The sequence below is a fragment of the Fusarium oxysporum genome, chromosome 1 (genome assembly GCF_000149955.1).
Source record: "Fusarium oxysporum f. sp. lycopersici 4287 chromosome 1, whole genome shotgun sequence".
Lineage (NCBI taxonomy): Eukaryota > Fungi > Ascomycota > Sordariomycetes > Hypocreales > Nectriaceae > Fusarium > Fusarium oxysporum.
In genome coordinates, this window is record NC_030986.1 from 5,552,930 (window position 1) to 5,569,924 (window position 16,995).

General features: G+C 47.5%; 8 protein-coding genes across 14 annotated transcripts; 4 read left to right on the forward strand and 4 right to left on the reverse strand.

Moving 5' to 3' along the window:
- Positions 1-68: 68 nt before the first annotated feature.
- On the reverse strand, positions 69-1,723 carry FOXG_01268 (uncharacterized protein; the record flags this gene model as incomplete). The annotated part of the gene is made up of 5 exons (XM_018378072.1): positions 1,500-1,723; positions 653-1,447; positions 538-604; positions 300-486; positions 69-244 (listed from the first exon to the last, which is right to left on the reverse strand). The coding sequence occupies exons 1-5, from the start codon at positions 1,691-1,693 to the stop codon at positions 69-71; spliced, it is 1,419 nt and encodes a 472-aa protein (XP_018233913.1). The 5' UTR covers positions 1,694-1,723.
- A 1,383-nt stretch (positions 1,724-3,106) lies between these two features.
- On the forward strand, positions 3,107-3,658 carry FOXG_01269 (conidiation-specific protein 10). Its single transcript, XM_018378073.1, has 3 exons — positions 3,107-3,271; positions 3,330-3,417; positions 3,469-3,658. The coding sequence occupies exons 1-3, from the start codon at positions 3,228-3,230 to the stop codon at positions 3,568-3,570; spliced, it is 234 nt and encodes a 77-aa protein (XP_018233914.1). The 5' UTR covers positions 3,107-3,227; the 3' UTR covers positions 3,571-3,658.
- An 854-nt stretch (positions 3,659-4,512) lies between these two features.
- FOXG_18057 (uncharacterized protein) lies at positions 4,513-5,262 on the reverse strand. The gene is made up of 2 exons (XM_018398099.1): positions 4,972-5,262; positions 4,513-4,911 (listed from the first exon to the last, which is right to left on the reverse strand). The coding sequence occupies exons 1-2, from the start codon at positions 5,187-5,189 to the stop codon at positions 4,692-4,694; spliced, it is 438 nt and encodes a 145-aa protein (XP_018233915.1). The 5' UTR covers positions 5,190-5,262; the 3' UTR covers positions 4,513-4,691.
- Positions 5,263-5,610: 348 nt separating this feature from the next.
- FOXG_01270 (uncharacterized protein) lies at positions 5,611-7,295 on the forward strand. 2 transcript variants are annotated; one of them, XM_018378075.1, is made up of 7 exons: positions 5,611-5,668; positions 5,739-5,818; positions 5,891-6,407; positions 6,452-6,563; positions 6,614-6,704; positions 6,755-6,839; positions 6,889-7,295. In XM_018378075.1, the coding sequence occupies exons 3-7, from the start codon at positions 5,938-5,940 to the stop codon at positions 7,112-7,114; spliced, it is 984 nt and encodes a 327-aa protein (XP_018233917.1). In that variant the 5' UTR covers positions 5,611-5,668; positions 5,739-5,818; positions 5,891-5,937; the 3' UTR covers positions 7,115-7,295. The 2 variants fall into 2 exon arrangements, with proteins under 2 accessions (XP_018233917.1, XP_018233916.1); XM_018378074.1 differs by having other exon boundaries at positions 5,739-6,407.
- Positions 7,296-7,592: 297 nt separating this feature from the next.
- Positions 7,593-9,636, forward strand: FOXG_01271 (uncharacterized protein). Its single transcript, XM_018378076.1, has one exon. The coding sequence runs from the start codon at positions 7,720-7,722 to the stop codon at positions 9,511-9,513; it is 1,794 nt and encodes a 597-aa protein (XP_018233918.1). The 5' UTR covers positions 7,593-7,719; the 3' UTR covers positions 9,514-9,636.
- On the reverse strand, positions 7,738-11,231 carry FOXG_01272 (uncharacterized protein). 2 transcript variants are annotated; one of them, XM_018378077.1, is made up of 3 exons: positions 10,948-11,231; positions 10,110-10,899; positions 7,738-10,058 (listed from the first exon to the last, which is right to left on the reverse strand). In XM_018378077.1, exons 1-3 carry the CDS (start codon positions 10,995-10,997, stop codon positions 9,558-9,560), a joined length of 1,341 nt encoding a protein of 446 aa, XP_018233919.1. In that variant the 5' UTR covers positions 10,998-11,231; the 3' UTR covers positions 7,738-9,557. The 2 variants fall into 2 exon arrangements, with proteins under 2 accessions (XP_018233919.1, XP_018233920.1); XM_018378078.1 differs by lacking the exon at positions 10,948-11,231 and having other exon boundaries at positions 10,110-10,941.
- Positions 11,232-11,469: 238 nt separating this feature from the next.
- On the forward strand, positions 11,470-15,515 carry FOXG_01273 (uncharacterized protein). Of its 4 annotated transcripts, XM_018378079.1 has the most exons (7): positions 11,470-11,790; positions 11,865-11,934; positions 12,031-12,135; positions 12,223-12,453; positions 12,508-12,975; positions 13,022-13,436; positions 13,488-15,515. In XM_018378079.1, exons 4-7 carry the CDS (start codon positions 12,429-12,431, stop codon positions 13,975-13,977), a joined length of 1,398 nt encoding a protein of 465 aa, XP_018233921.1. In that variant the 5' UTR covers positions 11,470-11,790; positions 11,865-11,934; positions 12,031-12,135; positions 12,223-12,428; the 3' UTR covers positions 13,978-15,515. The 4 variants fall into 4 exon arrangements, with proteins under 4 accessions (XP_018233921.1, XP_018233922.1, XP_018233923.1 ...); XM_018378080.1 differs by having other exon boundaries at positions 11,470-11,934; positions 13,488-14,115; XM_018378081.1 differs by lacking the exon at positions 11,865-11,934 and having other exon boundaries at positions 13,488-14,115.
- On the reverse strand, positions 14,109-16,593 carry FOXG_01274 (uncharacterized protein). 2 transcript variants are annotated; one of them, XM_018378083.1, is made up of 4 exons: positions 15,820-16,593; positions 15,697-15,767; positions 15,536-15,649; positions 14,109-15,486 (listed from the first exon to the last, which is right to left on the reverse strand). In XM_018378083.1, the coding sequence occupies exons 1-4, from the start codon at positions 15,964-15,966 to the stop codon at positions 14,238-14,240; spliced, it is 1,581 nt and encodes a 526-aa protein (XP_018233925.1). In that variant the 5' UTR covers positions 15,967-16,593; the 3' UTR covers positions 14,109-14,237. The 2 variants fall into 2 exon arrangements, with proteins under 2 accessions (XP_018233925.1, XP_018233926.1); XM_018378084.1 differs by having other exon boundaries at positions 14,109-15,649.
- Positions 16,594-16,995: the final 402 nt, after the last annotated feature.

The following is a 16,995-nucleotide window of genomic DNA, read 5'->3' on the forward strand; positions in this document are numbered from 1 at the left end:
CCAACAACGTTCCGAGAGGACTATTCCTTGGAATGTCGTGATGAAGCATATGATCGACTCAGCCCGGTTTACGAGTGGAATGTTGACCCTGTCAAGATCAACTGTAAGTCACCGACGACCTTAATATTGTATGATTCCTCTAACTTTTGACTCAGACACCAAGAGCCAGTTCGACATTGGTCTGGCTTGTATTGTTCTAAGTCTGGGCGACGAGGACTGTATTCTGCGATAACAATATCCCCCACTGAGTAAATATTAGCCACGCGAAGGACAAGGTTCGTCAATGCAAAGTGACCTACGGATTTCGGCAGCCTTCGCCATCTCTATCGCAAGAGCCGTATGGTGTTCTTCTTGTCGGGTTATTAGAGGATCGTTGTGGTCGTCGTCGAAATAGAAGTCTTCTTCGGTAAGAGGTTCGATATCGCAGTCTTCATCCCTGATTCTGCAGGGCTTACCAAGGCATGCGGCAGTATGACGGTCACGAGTCTGCAATAGTCAGTAAGATGACTTTTGAATGTTTCACCATTTGTAACTTACGTATATAGACCACCAGATTCGCTTTCGCAACGCTCTTTTCTCGGGGCTCAACCTCGACGCGACCGTCCTGCGACCAAGTCAGTGTCGATTCACAACCTGCGAAAGCTTCACATACGAACGATACATCCCCAAAGACTGCGCACAAGATGTCGCACATCCAAGCCAGAACCACGAGTCCTTCTGATCATCCGGGCATCCCGCAATCAATATTCCCAGAAACTCGCCTGTATGTGCGTTGAATGCCCAGGAACCATGATCAACATCATACAGCGTTTTCGCACGAAGATAATGATGCTTGCGAGCAGCAGTCCGATCACTGAAGCCAGCAGCCTGTATAAGACCTTCATCACAGAGAATGAACGTGACAAGGAACATCGCATGCAAAAGCATAGGCGATGCTTTGCCCTGTCTGTACAGCTCCGAAAAGGCGCGTCTATCTATTACCGGATAAGGCGGATGGATGATCTCGAAAAAGGTGTACACAAGACGGTCAGATATCTCTTTCGGTGGCATCGTGAATGCATCTTGTACGCGGAGGGGCTCAACTTGGGGTCGTGTTGGAATGATTGCGCGGTCTGCTATCGATGCCGGTATGGGATAGTGGACTTTTACGGGCTCGCTGACTCCGCCTCTTGGACTGCATATCATCTCGACAATGTATGATAAGCTGCTTGAGTCGCCCAGGAAGTATGACTTGTCGTTCCCGGACAAGCTCTGTTGCTGAGAGCCCGGCTCATTATTCTGCGCGATGTTCGATGGGACTGGCTGACTATGTTCCTGATATTGCGAGTTTTCGTTACTTTGAGGCGTAATTACTGCGATACTGTCGTGCATGGTATCATGTTGATCAACCGGACTTTGCGCCTGCTGTCTTCTTGAGACTCGTTGCGCAGTACTTCTTCTAGCATATCTACAAAACCGTGAGTCCAAATTTCCCATTGTTTCACAACAATTCTACGTACTTCCCACGTTTGGAGTCTATCAACTCACAGGTAACATCGCGCGTGCGACAATGCCAACACGGCTGCCCATCAGCGGCGTCACACTTTACCCGTCTTGCGTGACACGCTTTGCAAGCCACACGAGCTACACGTGTCCGAATAGGTGCAGCACTTGATGATCTGACGCTGCTTTGGCGACTTTGTGAGTCGGCCATTGAGATTAGAGTTGATGCTGCAGCGGCTTGTTGGTGAGAGGTTAAGTCGCCGACTCGGTGACTTGGGTGAAGCGTGAGATGACGGGAATAAGACGGTTACGTAAGGTGGAATGACGTTGCGGCTTGTCTTGCTATTGGTGGATGTTGACCTTGTCGTTTGGCTCCGTATCTTATCAGGCGGGTGGGATAACGTTAAAGGCGGTGACATAATCAATGCCGTGCTGCTCAATGACCGGATTTGTATTCGGAGAATTTGTTACTGGATATCAGATACATACTTAAATCTGCTGGCATTCAATTCTTCCTCCTTATCAGACAGTTTCTGAGGTGGTTTGGCGGATAGTGTTGCAATATTAAGATCTATCAAGGGGTATACAACAGTAAAAGATTTATATTATAAGGAGCTCATCGCAAGATATCCGGAGATGCAGAAACTCTCTGCATCCGTTATGGGTAATAGAAATACATGTCTAATTACTTACCGACAACTAATAGTTCTAATTGCCCAACTGCTTTATCGTTCAATTTTCTATTTGAATCCCCTGGTTCATGAAACTCGACGCCAATTGCTAAGATTGCTTCGACTTCGGATTAGGCTATTGTAACGAGCTTGATATGGTTGCTGTAATGTGAAGTTCCCTTCTATAGGATCCAGTGCCTAAACACAGAGGTTTTGATTAAAATGATTCTGCTGATCATATCTTCTGATAGGGTGCACTGGTATCATCAAGTGACCGAATCCTGGGTGACACGATAAACGGCAGTAAGCCACCATTGCGCCAGAATTATATGGAAAACAGCTACTTCGTTGAATCTGATATAATCTCTGATAACTTTGCTGGTAGACCCTAGGGAGAAACAAAACTTCATACTCTGGACGAGGTTATTAAAATAGAACTCCTTAAGAAGCTCCTAAACTTAGCCTATCTTACTTAAATCTTTTTATTATTTAGGATTAAGGTCCTAAGTTTTATTGCCCCCCCTAGGTAGTTTGCATTAATCGCATGAATAACAATCATCATTGATTCGCCAAGGCGTGCTTACGCAGGGGTAATTACCTGACATCTCAGCTCAATGACGACGCGACCGTCTCAAACCTCACCATGAAGTAATTCACAAAAGATCGGCGTTTTGTTCAATTGATGTGCAACTCTGCAAACCTGCAGATCACTTCAAGTTTACACCAATGACATGTTGTCTTATACTGTTGCTAGGAAACAAAGCAACATCTTGGACGTCATAGGAATAATGAGCTCGTCACTCAGCCGTGAATTTTGTCGGTTTTGCTTTTTCAGAAACGTCATCTTGAAATAATAGAGGATAAGACATTTGTTAATTGCATTGAGACGTTGGTCAGGGCGCGTGGAGTCGTAGACGTCATGTAGACGTATCATAACGCGTCGTCAATGAACCACTTAACATAGGACCTTAGGTCAAAGACGAATATTTAAGGATGAAGAATTCCAGTCAATGATTGAAGAACAGACTTAAGCAAAAAAAGACATTTTAGATAATTATTTACACAACTATCAAGATGACTGGCACCGACAACACCAACCCCGGCAACTTTGCCAACCGGTATGTCTAGCCTCATCCGATTCTACAAACCTTGAGTGATCATGTCTAACAAACATAGACCCAAGGAGGAGGTTCAAGAGATTGCCTCCAAGGGCGGAAAGTCCAGCCACTCTGGCGGATTTGCCAGCATGGACGCCGACAAGCAGGTTAGTCAACCACTTACCAAAGCACATATCACATTCTAACAGATCATTCAGCGAGAGATCGCTTCTGAGGGCGGCAAGGCCTCATCTGGCTCTTTTGAGCCTGGTAGTGAGAAGGCCAAGGAGGCTGGTCGCAAGGGTGGACTGGCTTCCTAGTTGTATTACTATTATGAGACATGACTTTGGATCGATGGAAGGGCTCTATCGGCAGGATCTAGAAACATGAATTGATTTTCCAGCTACACTGCCTCGGTCTCCAGGTGATGTGATGTTTCTATGACTTTTGGCAAAACCGTGACGTTCTAAGCCGTTGTCGAGCTTCATCTGCCGGGTTGAGTAAAATCCGTGTTTCATGTGCTATCTTGCATATTCCATCTTGCCATAATCAAAATGCGGTCATTTCACTGTCTGCAGACATGGCAGAAGAGCCTGTCCCGAATCTCGAAGGTAATGGGAAGCAAAGGGTCTTCACTAAGAAAGGCTGTGAATAAAATTATAAAGAGACATGTCGATTTTGATAAGCGGTGTCGATCAGATGCATTCACTGATCAGGTCAGCCTTCGCATCGCGTATTGGACAGGTAGTGAAACGACTGACCAACAGCAAGGGCTTCCAGCGTCTCATCCATTTCTGATCAATGCTCTAGCCAAACTAAAAGAAATCAAGGCCGCACACGAATCCGGGATAAAGAGGAGTCTAGACACCATCGTAGACCAAGAAAGCAATGGCCTGCTTGGTCGTGTGACCTCTGTACAAAGCAGGTTGGAAAAGGTCCTTGCGCATACTCTATTCTCCAACATCTGTCTCAAGATCCTCACCAATATCACTGCCACTATGAGGCCGGGATACAATAAGCTTCTCCTTAATAGGAATTTTGCTCCATGCTAGCGCTTAGTTTAAGCTTACCGCTCGCACTACGTAATTTGAGTGTGAGATTTCTGAAGGTGCCACGGACAGCACGAAATGGTGCCGACGGCGCGAATGACTCAAAGGTTTGCGTCGCAGACAACTTGGTTTTCTTCTTTTTTTCTCAGGTAATGTCCACTGAGATTCTTCAAATGCATGTCTAGTACATTTTATGTTTTAGCGTAGTGATAGGTGAACACTTCCGCTCAAAGAAGTCTCTTGTAGATTATAAAATGGTGCTTGCTGCGATGCAACAATTCAGTGTCACTTTCGCTACCTGAGCTACTAACAAGTGAACCTGACCCTATAAAAATAAAACAGTTCTACTGCACACAGTTTACCCATCTCTCTGTTCCTCGCCATCGCTCGACCTATGACCGGTAGTCCTTCTGAGCCCTGCGACGGTGCGCAACCCTCTTTGTGTTGATCGGTAGACCATCGGGGCCCTCGTTCTCGCGACGACAGTTAACGCCGGCTTCATTACCGCAACGGGCAGGGAGGAGGCAGCAGCCGTCATTATCACGGAATACCTCCAAGCCGTCGCTTCCCTTGCCCAGTGAGACGCAGTCTGGGCCGTCGGGAAATCCACAACTACAATGGCGTGTTAGCAGAGCCGAACTCAATATAACTAGTGCAAAGTTCCAGGCATACCCATTCTTCGCAAAGACGCCAACGGCGAAAAGAACTGAGACTAAAGCGAACTGCATTTTGTGTTGCTGGAGAAGAAGAAAGGGCACCAGGCCTGGAGAGAAGAGATATAAGGACTTATGAAGAGGGTAAGCCGATGCTTTTTGATAGAGAAGAGAGAATAGCGAAAGTGAACTTATGGCATCCTTTTCTATGTATTTATATGTTCGACAAAAAGACATCCCCTGAATAGGGTGATGATGGCTCTTCTCTTGGCTGAAACAGCGCCTGGCCTGTAACAAAGTTAAAACGCAGGAGTTCCTATCTAATAACTCCACTTGAGACGTGGCATTACTAAGATGGGAAATTCTGATATAGTCAACATTTGAGGACCCTGCATGAAACATTAAAAGTGGACTTGAAGAGCTTCTCCGTTATGTAATATAATTAATAGTTTTTAGTCTGTTTAAATAGTTTAAGAATGATATTTATAGGGTTCAAGGTAAGTGGCCAGACTTAGGCGTTTATACAGTAGCCTAGAAATGGAACAAGAGCGGTCCTCCTTACGCCTTTGGCTGAGCTAGGCTGATATGGGCTGATCCGGGACTAAGAGGGAGCTGATGTTTGCTTCGCGCGCCTTACCTTGCAATTTCGCAATATTGTCGTCAGTCATGATCCCTCGCTTCTCAGCAATATCTCAATCCCAAAAATGACTACGGAGGTACGTAAATGGCGTTACCGGAGGATTTTCCCCGCACTGACATCTTTGGTATTCTGCCAAACGTACGTAGAGCATCATAACAGTAGTCAATTGCGATGAATGACGAAAGTTGTGTTACCTGAGGGGAGCCAACAGATGTGACGACCAAACGTAAGTATAAGCTACAAAGCACCATATAAATACTCTCCACTAATTTCTGCACCTTCGCATCAATCCGCCAAGGCTGAATATTCTAACGCAACCCTTGGATCACCTACGAGACCTTCGTAATGTCACGAAACATCTGCATCACTGCCGTTGACGGTAACACCGGCTTTCTCATCGCCGAACTAATCCTCAAACACCGTGACTTTTCTCGCAAAGTCGACTCCGTCATTGGTTTAACTCTTCATCCCGACTCCCCAAAAGCAAAAGAACTTCAAGACCTCGGCGCCAAGATCGTCGCCCATAAGCCCGGCCGTCTTCGTGAAATGGCCAAAACCCTACAAGACACTGGGTGCGACACCATCTGTCTCGTTCCTCCTGCTCACGAGCATAAGCTTGAGATTAGTGAGGAGCTCGTTCATGCTGCGAAGAAGGCAGATGTTCCGAATGTGCTGCTTATTAGTTCGGCGGGGTGCGATTATGCTGAGAGGGGGAAGCAGCCGAGACTGAGGGAGTTTATTGATTTGGAGACGTTGGTTATGGAGGCGAAGGGGGATCCGAATGTTTCTACTGGAACGTCCCCTTGTATTATTCGGTGAGTCTGTTGAGAGGGTCAAAGAAAGATGACTGACTGTTTAGGGCTGGGTTCTATGCTGAGAACCTTTTGCTGTATGGGCAGCAGGCCAAGTCGGAGGGTGTTCTGCCGCTTCCAATTGGAGAATTCCACAAGTTTGCGCCTGTTGCACTTGGTGTAAGTTGATTCTGACCTCTCTGCCTGGGATGTTACTGAAAACCTTGCAGGACGTTGCTCAAGTCGCTGCTCATGTTCTGACTGGCAAGGGCAAGCATGGTTTTGATGACCGTCACCGTGGACAAATGATGGTCGTAACTGGTAGATATCTGGATTTGTTCAGCTCAAATCAGATCGCTAACATCCGTTAGGCCCCATGCTCTGTGCTGGCAAAGAGCTCGCAGAAGCAGCCAGCAAGGCTCTCGGCGCCGAACTTCAGTTCGAGAACATTTCCCAGTACGCTTCCTTCACCATATTCCAATTTTTATAGGCTGACAATATCCAGTGCCGAAGCGAAGAGAGTTCTCAAGTCCCAGTCTGAGATCGATCCATCCGAACAGCAATATCTCCTCGAGTACTACAGCCTTGTGAAGGAGGGCAAAACCAACTACATCTCAACCACAGCTTTCCACGATGTGACCGGAGAGCACCCCACTGAACCGGAAAATTTCTTCAAGATCTATGAAGGCGAGATGAGGCCGAAGAAGAAGGCTAAGCATGAACACAAGTGAGGCTGCACTGTTATGAAGAGGATGCTGTTAAGCCGAATCAAATTTTGGACCTAGGAAGTTCAGACCTAGCTGGGACTCGGAGTCTGAGATGCTAGATATCGCTGGCGTTAATAAGGGTTCTTGTAATTTAATTCTCAATGTCTCATTTTACGGCCAAGTCAAACTATCGGCAGTGATCTCCCATCGTATTCTCAACCAAGCCAACCAATCATCTCGTATCTCCGTCCCGAACAGCCCGATAGCAAAACCCTAAAACAACCATAAATCCTACCTAGATATCCACAGCCATACCATGCAACGTTTCTCTGCATGGAGCCGACTCCTAATCAAACACTAAAGAGAATTGTCTTTCGAATATGACGTAGAGTACAGCTATCTACCTACCAAATAGAGTATATCGTGATCCTTGTATGACTGGAAGTATCAAAAGTGCCCAGAGTCTCGCGGGCGGGGAACCCTGCTTTATCTTACAAGTCTTCGAAAGGTCGCACTGATCGACATCGCGGATCACACGTCCGATATTAACGGGTTACATAGCCGAACTTTGAGTAGTACGATATTGATATTTTAGAGTATAAAGGTCAACTCAAAGACCCCTCTTTAAGATGGTCATTCTGTGGTTGCTTGCACTAGCCCTCTGCCTTTCCAGCACCTATAGCATCTACTATATACTGATGCTACTTACAAAGATGGCATTAGCAGGGAGTCACTTTGGTGGCCAATGGGGCTCATTCGCTATCGCAGGAGACTCTTTCAACTTGTCCATGACAGACCATGTCATCCGAACACAGGCAGACCTCGGTGAACTCGATGAGTTCTACAACATTGACATGGCCCCGCGCCGGTATCAGGCCCTGACGACATATCACAAGAGCGAACAGGATCTTCTTAGCGAAATTGACTTTGAGCATCTCGATCAGGAAGGCAAAGTGGACTATATTATGCTCAACACGTACCATACACGTCAACTCAACAATCTGGATCTTCAGAAAGCCTCGAAAGAGAAATATGATCCCCTGCTACCGTTTGCGGATGATCTTATTGGGATACTTGAGGCGCGCCAGGATGTCGATCCTATGAAGGCAAAAGAAACAGCTGGTTTGCTGAATAACATCACCAAATCTATCGCCAAAGTACAGACAAAGGTGCAAGATGGTGGTTTCAATGTCACGGAAACAACGGGATATCTCGCGAGTAAAGCCGTCGCCAACCTTCTTGATCTTTTGGGCGAATGGTTCACATTTTACTCAACATATGATCCCCTGTTTGACTTCTGGGTTACAACGCCTTGGCAGGCGGCAAATACCTCTCTTACAAGCTATCTTGACGTCGTTCAGACAAAACTGGCCGGGATGAATCAAAAGGACGGAGAAGACGCCATTGTTGGGGAGCCAATCGGGCGCAAAGGACTGGAAGTCGAACTCGAAGCCGAGATGATTCCCTACATGCCTGAGGAGCTCATCAAGGTTGGCAACCAAGAATTCGCATGGTGCGAAAAGGAAATGATCAAACAATCCGAAGCTCTCGGCTACGGCAAGGAATGGAAGAAAGCCCTTGAACACGTCAAAAACGACTACGTTGATCCCGGCAAGCAAACAGAATTTGTTCGCAACTTGGTCGTTGAAGGAAGTCTCTTCGTCACAGAGCGCGATCTCGTCACCATTCCCCCTTTGGCAAACTCAACGTGGCGCATGACGATGATCAGTGCAGAACAACAGAAAGTTTCGCCCTTCTTCCTAGGCGGTCCGGTTATTCAAGTTTCCTATCCGGTTTCATCAATGGAGCATGATCTTAAACTCATGGTCATGCGAGGAAACAACAAGCACTTCGCTCATGCGACGGCTTTCCATGAAATGTTCCCTGGCCACAGACTGCAGCTCTACATGGCCGATCGGTATAACTCTCATAGGAAAGAAATTTTCGATACCCCCTTCTTTGTGGAAGGTTGGGCATTGTACTGGGAGTTCCTATTCTACTCTCGAGATGACTTCCATAAGTCTCCTGAAAATAGGATCGGTGCACTTTGGTGGCGCATGCATCGCTGTTTGAGGATTATTTTCTCGTTGAAGTTTCACTTAGGTGAGATGACGGCTCAAGAGGCTGTTGATCTGCTCGTTGAGAGGATCAATCACGAGAGGAGTACGGCTGAGGGCGAGGTCAGACGATCTGTCGAGGGGACATACTCGCCGCTTTATCAAGCTGGGTATATGCTTGGTGCGCTTCAGCTTTGGAAGTTGAGAGAGATGGCTGTTGATGGTGGGAAGATGACGCAGAAGGAGTATCATGATGCTATTTTGAAGACTGGTGGGTTGCCGATTGAGATGGTTAAGGCGTTGATTCTGAACGACGAGCTTACGAAGGACTTCAAAGCGGGATGGAAGTTCTATGACTTCAATTAAGCATTAGTCTATCTAGATTATTGAGAGCATCTATATGGTTTTGTCTAACATCTAGTCTTTACCTTCCAACCAACCTTCAAAACTCTCGCGAGCACCAATAGCACCGCGCAGAGTGTACTCGAAAGCGCAGCCCAGATATGAGCCCCAGTGAGACTTCGATCCTGCAATAACCCCCCAATAGGCGGTCCAGACAAACCCGCAAAAGAGACGAGACTGAAACACATGCCCATTCTCGTACCGATTGTATCTAGCCTCGTCGTGATACTGGCGACTCCAGTGGGCATGAGACTTTGGAAAGCGCCAGATGCAATGCCGTAGAAGATAGAGAAGATGTAAACACCGGCAACGTCGTGAACTGCAACCCATGTATATGCAACTATGGCGACGCAAAGAGCTGCTGGTGCGATGGTGTTCAATGGGCCGATTCTGTCGGCGAGAACGGGGATTAGGACTCGGGTTGGAAGGCCGACGGCGTTGATTATGGTGGTGATGAGGGATGAATCAGCGAATGACATTCCGACTTCTTGTTGGCCAAAGGATGCCAGCTTTTGTAACGTCAGTGGGAGTTATCAAGAGGGAATGTTATAGATACTCACGTAGTAGAAAGTGTAATACACAGACCACACAAAGAAGAACAGCCCGCCCACATAAGACACATAAAGAGTATCCCTGAACGCACTCCAATCGATAATAGGTCCAGTCTGTCGCGGCGGAAGTCTTGGCCTCATGAAAATGGCCACGAGGATAAATCCAGCCAGATTGATGAATCCCAGCACCCTCGCAGTCCACGGCATACCGATGCTGGGAAGAAGTGCTCGAACAACAAGAGGATAAACAGTACCACCGAGAGAATTCCCGGTAGTCACCAGCCCAATAGCAATACCTCTCCTTTTCTCAAAATACGTCGCCACCAATGCCAACGACGGCGCAAAGATAATACCCCCGCCAATACCAGTGACAACACCCTGTGTGATCATAAGATGCCAATAAGAAGTCGACAAGCTCATCATGAAAATCCCGATGAGCTGCAGTCCCGCACCAACAAGGAACGTGGGAATCCAAAACCCAGCATCTAGCAACCTTCCAGAGAATGCACTCCCAAAGAATGTAAACCATACTTGGATCGACCCAATCCAGGAGATTTGGAAAGGTGATTGGGGGAGTGTGGAGGTGTAGTGGGCTTGGAAACTTCCAAACGAGTTGACGTAGCCCCATGTTGCGAAGATGACGATCCAGCCCATTGCTACTTGTGTCCATGCTTCGATGCCGCCGTCGGGGGGAGGCGGGATGTCGCCGGGTCGGAAAGATGCACCAGCTGAGGCGATGATTTCGAGATCTTGCATCTCTGACCTCGTCGGTTCACGACGTAAAGTATTGATTGGTTTGCTTTACTCGTTAACATTTTTCACTTGGCAAAGGGGATTGGGAACTTACAACATTGTCTCGCCATTGGGCTCATCAGTTTGGGGCGTTTTTTCAGTCATTTTTCAGTCATTAAAAACAAATAAATTTCGAACAACGAATTCAAGGTGAGGAACTGCGGTATCGCAATCCTAAGTAGCTTGTTGCAATCATGTTACGGTCAGAAAATCTAACGTGATAGTCCCGATACCGCTCCAGAATAAAAACCGGGAATAACATGATAAATTATGGATCTGGTGTAAAAATTCTCATGATAGCCTGCCCTTCTCGGTAACTAATCAACCGAACCGAAGGCCGATAAGCGGATAAGGGAGATAACTAAGACAACGTTCTGCGAATGGGTGCTGGGCTACTTATCTATGAAGAGGAGTTATGTAAATCATGGTCTTGGCATAAATACTAGCACAAAATACCCCGCGGGGTTCACGATAGCTTCGAGACGGCAAGTCTGTCTCAATTGGGATCGTCGGAACCGGCCGCTTTGAAGACTATGGGAAATAGAGTTTATAATTGTGCCGAGACATTTCGCTTTGACAAACAAGACTATAAGTTTGTTCATGCCGAAGAATTTAACCGACGGTAATTATGGCATTCCTAATTTTGCTAAATTTCTCATCCCTCCCCATACCTTTCCCCAGACAGTTTTAGCTCCCAAGCCCGCCTTTCGCTTGGGAAGGAAGATATCCGCGGCATGTCACTCGCGGGAAAGCTTCCGGGATCGCGATCCCTTCCCGTCAAGATATATTCGGCAAAGGCGATCCCTTCAATTGGACCTCAAGGTTCGAGAATGCCATGGCGAGTTAGTCTGACGGTGCGGCTGAAGTATGGTGGCTGCGAGCTGGTTCCCATTTTCTGGTAAGTTATGAGCCATAACGTGTCTCACAGTGAGATATTCGCCCTTTGCTTATTTTCTTTCTCATGTGAGAAAGGGGCCCTTCGATTTGGGTTCTAGTCTTGTTCTTTGGAGGGCGCTGTGGCGTTTATCGATGCTTGTTTTCTGTGAGCCTCCCTTGTGATACATGCGCTTGAAAGACGTCAAGGTCCTTGATTAGTTGACCATCATTGAACCAAGCTGACGACAACATGTCCGAGAAGAGATAATAAAATACAATATTAGCACGGTAATTGTAATCACTACGCCATGGCTTTTATCGGTGACATTTGTCACTACCCCGTACCTACTCCTATTCAAATCTCAAGGTCCGTCACTCTTCGGTGTGGCCCGGAATTGCCGCTAGTTCTGTCCAGACCCTGATCTAGAAGCTCTGACAATTCACCAATCAATAGCGTCGAGCATGAAGCTCTATCCGGATGCCCATGCGTAATCCCCATCACGCAAGCGCGTATCTCACATACCGGGCTCTCGTAAACCCATCAACCTTCTCCCCAGAAAACTAAAACGTGCTGAGTATAAGAGATTCCGGTCTCCCCAAAACAGTAAGACACCGAGAGAGAGGGCCCCTGTTTTTCAACTAGGTTTTCTTGGCTTTCAGATGTCGCTTGCTAAGAGGAATAACGGTGCGTGTTGAACTCCACCCATTGCGAATGATAGGGCTGACAACTGAGTTTTAGGCTGTTACGAGTGCTGCAAGAGACGTCTTAGGTGTGACAAGACAGAGCCGGAATGTCTCAAGTGTCAGAAAAAAGGTATCGCTTGCTCTGGGCAGGGCTTGAGGTGTAGGTACAGTAGCCACATGGCTGTTGACTCCACACCTGGTGCTGGGAAGCCTTTGACTTTGACGTTTATCTCGTCATCGATGCCGGCGGAACCTCAGCCTGGGAAGAGTCTCAGATGGGTTGACTCTGCGCAGAAGGCGAGAAAGGAGAGGGCGAGGAAGACCAAGGGACGGGCTCCTTCTGATAGTCCGACCTCGTCGAATCCTCCCGACTCGGCGTCTTCTGATGATGCTACGTCACCGTCGTCGGATGACTCGGCTTCTGAATTTGGTGGTGTTGTTGTGCCGTATCGATACGGTGTTACGATACATCCAGCACTGAATGAAGCTTCGAATACCCAAACAAGGAGGTTGTTCAGTCATTGTAAGTTCCAGCCTCCTCTTTAGAGTCACCATTCTAACACACGTAGTTTCTGAGATCATCGCCGGACACATGGTTGTACTAGATTCATTCTCCTTCAGCAACGGATACAGAGACGTCATTCTACCGCTCGCCCATCAGGATGAGAATCTCGCACAAGCTGTATCAGTCGTCTCGGCGTTTCACCTAGGACAAAGGGATCCCAAGTTACAACGCATCGCTGAAGCAGGTCACCAAGCTATTGTCCAGAAGCTACGGCGGGACTCACTTCAACTTAGCCCCGAACAACTCTTCAACCCATATATCCTTGCGACAATCTTGGTGCTTTTGGTTGGTGAAACAATCACTGGTGCCGACAACTACACATACCTTTTGGAGATGCTCAACTGCCTCACGCAATATCCAGACTGGATATCAATGCTACCACCGAGTCTGAAGGACTTTTTTCTTCAGCAGATCAAGATGTAAGATCATTTACTGATGAAATTCCGACTGTTCACTGACTGATATCTCAGGTTCCAACTCTTTGGCGTCCCCCTAGCCAACGAATCCAAAGGCCTCAAAGTCCTCACCGGCCCAGAAGCTTACCTCGACTTCATGTCCTACCCCGAACTCCCCCCACAATCTGAACACTTCACCAACATCGAAACCATCCGCTCCGCCATCTTCGACGCCTGCAGCATCTACCGTCGCCGCGCGGAATCCTCCCTCAGCGACGACGAGTCCATCCATCTCGTCGAGCAACTGCGTCTCAAAGTCCTCAACCTCGACTGTTCCACAAAAGGAGCGCACGCCCTTGTGTGGACGTACTTTATTGCCGCTGCGGAGAGCATCCTTCCGGAGCATAGGGAGTTCTTTGCGGGGAGGTTGGCAGATTTGTATAGCGTTACGAATTTTGGAAGTATTCCTGTTGCGGTTAAGGCGTTGGGGACGATTTGGAGTATGCAGGGGACGAGGAGGTGGACAGAGATCGTTAGTAGTGAGACGCCGATTCTTATTATGTAAGTTTGTAGGAGTAGTATATCATATCATGGATGATAAAAGGTTAGGGTTATAGGCGTTGGTGGAGGATAGATGGAAAATTGATTTTCTCCCCGTGTCTCACGGTTTAACGTAGTCCTTATCAGCATAACTACGCTGTCAGTACATATTGTGCAGAGAGTGAATATTTCATTTTATTAAATCAATCTGCAGTTACTAGCTTAACCCCTGACTTAAACCAGGGGAAAGTATAAGAACACAAATCTTGCTTTGCTATGGTGCCTCTACTGTTCCAGCTTTCTGACATATGCCACAGGGCCTTCATAACGGTGGGTTCCTCGGAATAAGTAGTATCCCACGGAGAACACCGCGACAGCCCCATAAATGAGAATGCTCCAGTTCATCTCTGATGGGGACGGGTTGGGGTTTCCTGGCATGAAAGCCAGGACGAAAATTATAATGAGGAAGGCTTCGGAGACGATGTTGACAGCAAGACCCCATCTTCCAAGACTGAACTTAGACTTGAGGAGAGGATTGTTCGTTGATCGTCGCCAGATCATGCATCCGATTGAGACGATGTAACTTGAGAGAAGGGATGTTGTCGCCAATGAAGTGATTGAGTTGAGGGCGACTGCTGAACCAATGTTGATAAGAGACAGGAGACTCGAGATCAAAAAGGTGGTCAGGATAGCGTTGATAGGAACATCCCATCCTGTGGGGACCTTCGAAAACCAAGGGCTGAACGGAACAGCGTGATCTCGTGCGAAAGCAAAGAGTTGGCGTGACGATGTAGCTACCATGGTGAGGTTGGAGAAACCAGTCATGATAACGAGGAAAGATGCCATAGCAGTAGCACTACTCGTCGACTGAGTTGAGTTCAGGAATACTTGCATAAAGGGATATCCTGTTGGCGAAGCAATGACCTCCTCGAGATTACCGATGCAGAAACAGTATGTGATAACCATGATCCAGCCAAACGCACCGTTGAAAACAGTCGTTGAGATCATAGCCTTTGGTAGAGTGCGGCTCGCATCGCGGAGTTCCTCGGACATGTGCACAGCAGCATCAGCACCAAGCAACGGCAACACCCCCGCAAGAATACCAACGAGCGTAGAACCGCCGATACTTCCCCAACCACCACCGTCGGTGAACTCGGTAAACACAGCAGTAGCATCAGCCCGCGGTGAGAGAACCCAAAGGGTAACCAATATGCCGAAGAACGCAAAGATGTGAATGACAAGAACTGTTGCTTCAATCAACGGTAACTTTCTAGCAAGGAGTGTGTTGAACACAACCGAGAAAGCAGCTACTGCGATAGTAAGTAGTGTTCCATGCCATGGCTTAGGAACGTAATCGGGATAATTCAACACTACGAGGCCTTGGATTTGCGTTCCGGCGATGAAAGCTGATGAAGCGCATGATGTCTGCCAGCCGAGGACACACATCCAGCCCATGAGGTAGCTGATGAGTTTCTGGTATTTTGGTGGTGCGAATTCGGAGACCCAGTGGTATTGGCCTCCTGTCGTAGGAGCCCTGTAGTTCTGTCAGTAATTGGTGGTGAAGTAGCGGTGGCGGTACGGACATTGAAGCCATTTCGGCCATGGAGGTGTTGACGAGGAGGAAGCCCATCCAGCAGACGAAGAACATCCAGATCAGACCTGCTGTGCCGCCGTTGACGAGACCGATTGTTGAGACACTAGAAAGGTCAGCTTTATTCACCATCTTATCCTCAGCGCAACGTACCTGAGGGAGAACTCCCAAGACGCCATGAGGATCATGGAGAAGCCAAAGATGGACAGAAAACGAAAGTTTCTCTGACGCGTTTGTTAGTTTGACACAGTTATGAGGACGAGGTTTGCGACGAACCGTCATCTCTTGAGTTTTGCCCATGCGGTACATGTCGGCGCGATCCGCCGCGTTGCCCTTCTTCTCGTCGACATGCTCGCTGGATTCATTGATGCCATACGCGGCATCTTGAACTTCGACTGATCGTTTATCGCCTTCAGCAGACATTTTGGCGTACTCTTTCCCAAGCAAAGACTCAACTTAGTGGAAGAGGGACGATGATTTAAAGAAGGAATTAAAATAAATCGAGGAACAAAAAGAAGAAGACAAATCTGCAGATGCTTCGGTAATAGAAATGCAGGAGTGCGGCATGGAACACTCTTTAGGATGTACACCCGCCAACAGTTCCTCTCCACGGTACATGGTGCTTGCCCAACCCCTGTAGACCCTGGCCAGACTCTTACATCCTAGCTAGACCCTGACTAATTGGTGATCCTCCCCCCGTCCCGTGCCGAAGTCCGGAAAATCTTCCGCTGTGTTAGCTGACTCAATCCGAACGACATCTTTGTCAAAGTCATGTCATTGTCATAGCTATTGCAGTTACGAGGGTCCTGAATTCTTGTTGTGAGTCGAGTTTTGCTTTTTAGTCTGTGTTTAGGCGAAGTTCGGATTCAATGGAGTCGTTCGAGAAGAGGAGCCTTTGGAGTCAGGAACATGGTGGAGCCTGTGCGGCACAAAGGACCAACAGTCTTGGCGGTTGCAGGCATTGATTTCAGCCAAAATGAAGTTTTACTCCTTCATGAGGTCTGACGACGGGGTCAAGAACCAACAGTCGAGTCTGCATGTCAAGTCAGCCACATCTTAACTGAAACCAACAGCTGTCAATTGCCGATCTCCTCGTGGCAGTCACAAACAATGCGTGAGTAATATTCCGTCTCCTCGGTTAAACCAATGAACACATCTCACGAATTGCTTTCTCTGTTGGTTCACCCATGCTGTGGCTTGCATGATCCAATCTGCTAACCAGGCCCCCCCCCATGTGAAGCCGCCACCAATGAATACGTAAGAAATATCTTCAGCGGAAAATCCTTTCTTCTTTACGAGGATCATATGTCGGAAATTAGCGAGGTAGACTGCTGTGCCGTTGGTTCGAGCCATAAATCCCAATACCAAGAGTCCGAGACGCCGGAGAGGATTCATGTCATGCAAGGTTGAGCAAACCTTAATAATTCTGCATTTCAAAATATACCTGCCTCC

Coding starts and splice junctions, on each gene's coding strand:
- FOXG_01270 (XM_018378074.1), top strand. CDS start 5,938: ATGTCACGAAACATCTGCATCACTGCCGTTGACGGTAACACCGGCTTT. Junction 6,564..6,613: donor TTGCGCCTGTTGCACTTGGT/GTAAGTTGATTC, acceptor AAAACCTTGCAG/GACGTTGCTCAAGTCGCTGC. Junction 6,705..6,754: donor ACAAATGATGGTCGTAACTG/GTAGATATCTGG, acceptor AACATCCGTTAG/GCCCCATGCTCTGTGCTGGC.
- FOXG_01271 (XM_018378076.1), top strand. CDS start 7,720: ATGGTCATTCTGTGGTTGCTTGCACTAGCCCTCTGCCTTTCCAGCACC.
- FOXG_01274 (XM_018378083.1), bottom strand. CDS start 15,966: ATGTCTGCTGAAGGCGATAAACGATCAGTCGAAGTTCAAGATGCCGCG. Junction 15,768..15,819: donor GCAAAACTCAAGAGATGACG/GTTCGTCGCAAA, acceptor CAAACGCGTCAG/AGAAACTTTCGTTTTCTGTC. Junction 15,487..15,535: donor ATGGCCGAAATGGCTTCAAT/GTCCGTACCGCC, acceptor ACAGAACTACAG/GGCTCCTACGACAGGAGGCC.
- FOXG_01272 (XM_018378077.1), bottom strand. CDS start 10,997: ATGACTGAAAAAACGCCCCAAACTGATGAGCCCAATGGCGAGACAATG. Junction 10,900..10,947: donor CCCAATGGCGAGACAATGTT/GTAAGTTCCCAA, acceptor TAACGAGTAAAG/CAAACCAATCAATACTTTAC. Junction 10,059..10,109: donor TGTATTACACTTTCTACTAC/GTGAGTATCTAT, acceptor ACGTTACAAAAG/CTGGCATCCTTTGGCCAACA.
- FOXG_01273 (XM_018378079.1), top strand. CDS start 12,429: ATGTCGCTTGCTAAGAGGAATAACG. Junction 12,976..13,021: donor AAGGAGGTTGTTCAGTCATT/GTAAGTTCCAGC, acceptor TAACACACGTAG/TTTCTGAGATCATCGCCGGA. Junction 13,437..13,487: donor TTTCTTCAGCAGATCAAGAT/GTAAGATCATTT, acceptor CTGATATCTCAG/GTTCCAACTCTTTGGCGTCC.
- FOXG_01269 (XM_018378073.1), top strand. CDS start 3,228: ATGACTGGCACCGACAACACCAACCCCGGCAACTTTGCCAACCG. Junction 3,272..3,329: donor CCCGGCAACTTTGCCAACCG/GTATGTCTAGCC, acceptor TAACAAACATAG/ACCCAAGGAGGAGGTTCAAG. Junction 3,418..3,468: donor GCATGGACGCCGACAAGCAG/GTTAGTCAACCA, acceptor CAGATCATTCAG/CGAGAGATCGCTTCTGAGGG.
- FOXG_18057 (XM_018398099.1), bottom strand. CDS start 5,189: ATGTCTTTTTGTCGAACATATAAATACATAGAAAAGGATGCCATAAGT. Junction 4,912..4,971: donor GGCGTCTTTGCGAAGAATGG/GTATGCCTGGAA, acceptor ACGCCATTGTAG/TTGTGGATTTCCCGACGGCC.